We start from the raw sequence: 4,331 nt of genomic DNA on the forward strand, positions 1-4,331 counted from the left end.
ATTCGATTATGGTCTGTCGATTGAAATTATAAACTATTTTAAAATAATTACCTTGACTATATTTGTTTTTATTATTTTTGTCGACAAGTATGCTGTCATGGCATGATAAGTATGATAGTAACGTGGCATGGAAGAGATGATGATGTGACTTGAAAAGATTAAATAAAGCCAATAAAGATATTTATTGAGATCAATTAGAAACCATATGCTAAAATCGGGGGGATCACTATCAAGTCAAAGCACAAAACCTACAAGTAGTTCCTATGAAGATATGAGATATGGTTGAGTGGAGCAAAGACCAAGGAAGATCATGGATTGATTGCTACAACATGAGGTGGCCAAGCAAGTATGAAAGGGGGACTTGAAGAATGAAAAAAAGAAAATGAATCAACAATCAAACACATTCGTACAAAATTATTTAGGAGTAGTTCTAAATTAGCATTTTAGGAGTAGATTAAACTAGTAGTTTTTTCCAACCCCCATTTATCTTTTTTTCAGTTGTCGATTACTGTATTTTTTCAATCTTTTGTTCTTGTTTAAATTCTTGTAACTAGTGACATGTGACAGTTCATTCGAATTAATACATATTCTTTTATGTTCTATCTCTTCTTTGCTTAATTACCTCCAAGGAAGTCCTTAATCTGTTTAAGATATAGAACTCAACCACAAAAATTGATTTTTCTTTGTGTTTACTTAAAGATTGGTTCGAGTCTGTTGATCAAATCATTATCGATTAAGCTTGAACTAAATTTTTACCAACAGAAATGGAGCAGGAGAAAATTACCGTCCCAAATTACGAGGCTCATTTTAATAATTAGTTTCATTTGTTTTTGTGTAGATTTTTCAATTAAGAAAAATATGAGACATTTCACAGCCGAAACTATAAGATTTTATCAAATTTATTTTTAAAAAATAAACATGTATGATTTTGAAAATAGATTATTGATTTAAAAAAAAAAAAAGCAAATATGATAAAATCATATGATTATGATTTTTATCAAATCAATATTTTATTTTTAATAAATAATTTATAAATAAAAACTTAAAAATTGAACCGACTGAATCAGCTAAATAATTTATTTTTTTTAGAAAAGGGTACAAGAGTTTTACAGGTTGGCATTTTGAAGTACTTCGGGTCATGCATTTGGGCAAAAAAACATGACAGCTCACTCATCCAAGGAAAATTATTAAATATTTTTGGAATATTAGGTGATATTGTGTTACTTAGCACTTTTAGCAAATAAAAAATTACAACACACAATTATATTTTTAGTAGCTTTTTATTAATTTTTCTTCTTTAGCGAATTTTCTTTAGGTCAACATTTTTGTTTTCAAATTTTTTCTTCTCTGAATGTGAGTTTAAAAATTTTTGCTACGAAACGTCACTTAAGTAATACCATATAATGCTACGATACTATTAAATAATACTTATTCATTTATCATGTAGGTATAATTTGAATATCAAATGATTGGAAAGGAACCTTAATTAATTTACCTGACTAATAAAGGGTTATTGAGAAATTAAGGGATTCTCATAGTAACAGAAGGTACAACTTAGATAAGCACAATAAGGCTACTCTTAGCATTTGAAATTCATCGTTTCATTGCTTATTACAATAAACTGATAGTGAAAAGAAAGCTTCGCACAAAATAAAAACAAAAAAATTACACAAAGAAGTATCTCCACTGTGGGGACTTCTTATTCACAAATAAACTTGTTTAAATTAAAAATTGAAAGGCAATGCCAGAAATGCCTTCAAACACAACTTCAACAATTGGAATTACTTATTCTTGTGGAAATTCAAGCTAATGCAATATTAATTAAGTTGCAAGCCTTAAATAGAATGGGTTGAGGCATAGGTGGCAACGGCTGGCTTAATAATGGTGCGGTGGTGGTGATGAGTTGTAGTAGTATGGATGTGGTGGTGATGGAGATGGTGGATGAGGAGATTTGTAATAGTAGGGTAGTGGAGGTGACTTAACTGGTGGAGGTGGTGATTTGTAGTAGTATGGAGGTAGAGGTGGTGATTTCACTGGGGAAGGTGGTGATTTTTAATGGTAGGGTGGTGGTGGAGACTTAGATGGTGAAGGTGGGGATTTGTAGATGTATGGAGGAGGTAGTGACTTCACTGGGGGTGGTGGTGATTTGTAGTAGTATGGAGGTGGCGGTGGTGATTTCACTGGAGGAGGTGGTGATTTGTAATAGTAAGGTGATGGTGGAGACTTAGATGGTGGAGGTGGAGATTTGTAGATGTATGGAGGAGGTGGTGACTTCACTGGAGGTGGTGGTGATTTGTAGTAGTAAGGAGGTGGTGGAGAAGGAGATGGTGGAGGTGGCGATTTGTAATAGTATGGTGGTGGTGGTGATCGAGATGGTGGGGGTGGTGACTTATAATAGTAGGGTGGTGGAGGTGATGGCGATGGTGGTGGTGGTGACTTGTAGTAATAAGGCGGAGGAGGAGACGGAGAAGGTGGTGGAGGAGATTTGTAATAATATGGTGGAGGGGGTGATGGAGATGGTGGAGGTGGTGACTTATAGTAATAAGGTGGGGGTGGAGATGGAGATGGCGGTGGAGGTGACTTGTAGTAGTAGGGTGGTGGCGGCGATGGAGATGGTGGAGGTGGAGATTTGTAAATGTACGGAGGTGGTGGTGATGATGATGGAGGAGGTGGTGATTTGTACATGTAGGGTGGTGGTGGGGATGGAGACGGTGGAGGTGGAGATTTGTAAATGTAGGGAGGTGGTGGCGATGGTGATGGGGGAGGTGGCAATTTGTAAACGTAAGGCAGTGGTGGAGATGGTGAGGGTTGGGGTGGAGACTTGTAAATATAAGGAGGTGGAGGTGGTGAAGCATAAATATAAGGCTTATTAGCAACAACACTAGTTGCTGCTAAGCAAAATACCAAAGCATAGACAAATTGAGGCCATTGCCTCAAACTCCCTAGGCTTCCCATTTTGATCTCAATGTTGGTTTGCGTCTTGGATGATGAGAGTGAGAGAGTATTATCCCCCTTTATATACTAATCCGTGGGATTGCCTTTTCACAATGATTATCTCTTTCTGTTTATAATGGCAAACAGGCTGGGATTAGAGGATAACAATTAATCAATACTAACCCAAACATCAAATTTTCCACATTTTTTAAAAAAAAAAATGTTTATAAATAAATTTCCAGACTCATAAATTAATTACAGAACTAGATACACAATATATATAAACAAAAAAAATTCTTCAAAACTAAATCTACATGTATTTTTTATGTATATGATACTGTAATCGATTTTTGTATTCGTAACAGATTTATTTTATTTATTTGTTTTTAATTTACCTATTATGGGAAGGTGGTGTGCCACTAAGATATGTGAGAATTCGGTTTGGGAAGGTCACCATATAGGGCCATGAACAAGTCAAGATCTGGGGTGGGTAGATAAGTTAATGTGTCGCGCGTATGTACGTACTCTTTCTCTACATATGAATCATTCATAAAAACGCGTTTTAGGCAAAATGGGCCTCAAGTTTCTTCTACAATGAGGTGGTGAAAGGGACACACAATAAAAATATTGAAACTGATATATATAACGGTTTTTAAATTTTATTTATTGGCCACTATACACAAATGACATATCTTTTTGTCTTAATGTAAAAAAATTCTAGTGAAAATTATATTTATGTATAGGATTACTCAATAAGTACATACGCACACAATTATATGAAAAGTTAATGGATTTGTGACATTATATTTGTGTAGTATTATTCGTCAATGAAAATTTACAATGTGCACTACCAAAAGTGAGTTGTCACAACTATAAACTTTTCACTAAGTGATTAATTTGAAATATTGTAAATAATATCACATCGTATTTTGAGCCTTTTGGATAATTTAAGAGAAATTACATACCAATGGAATCTTTTAACATAATTACTATTTCATGAAAAAAATTATAATTTTAATTGTTAAAATTCATAAAAAATTTCATTGATCTGAAATTATTTTTACAAATATCCGCCGATTTGTTATTTCCTCAATAATTTATCTCCACAAAAATACATATATTTAGCTTTAATTCAATTTGCACTCTTGCTTCAAATTCATGTGTTGGGTTAATTAGAGTTGCTATAATTCATGTCATGATATTGGCTTGTTTTGGAAAGTAGGTTAAAAGTTGACTTCTTAATTTTTATAAAAAAAATTTTGAAAAAAATGTGTAAAAAAATATAAAGGTGATGTGATTCTAAATAGGTTAAGTGACTTTTAACCAAATTCTCAAAATAGGCCATTGTCATATTATTACGGTGAAATATATATTTTATTTTGTTTATCTCCACTTAT

The 4,331-nt window shown here is 33.3% G+C and overlaps 1 protein-coding gene across 1 annotated transcript; it reads right to left on the reverse strand.

Moving 5' to 3' along the window:
- Positions 1 to 1,559: 1,559 nt before the first annotated feature.
- LOC114267791 (uncharacterized) lies at positions 1,560 to 3,031 on the reverse strand. Its single transcript, XM_028208852.2, has one exon. It carries the CDS (start codon positions 2,953 to 2,955, stop codon positions 2,053 to 2,055), a length of 903 nt encoding a protein of 300 aa, XP_028064653.2. The 5' UTR covers positions 2,956 to 3,031; the 3' UTR covers positions 1,560 to 2,052.
- Between the last annotated feature and the right edge of the window lie 1,300 nt (positions 3,032 to 4,331).

The sequence above is a fragment of the Camellia sinensis genome, chromosome 2 (genome assembly GCF_055761805.1).
Source record: "Camellia sinensis isolate YWXY chromosome 2, ASM5576180v1, whole genome shotgun sequence".
Classification (NCBI taxonomy): domain Eukaryota; kingdom Viridiplantae; phylum Streptophyta; class Magnoliopsida; order Ericales; family Theaceae; genus Camellia; species Camellia sinensis.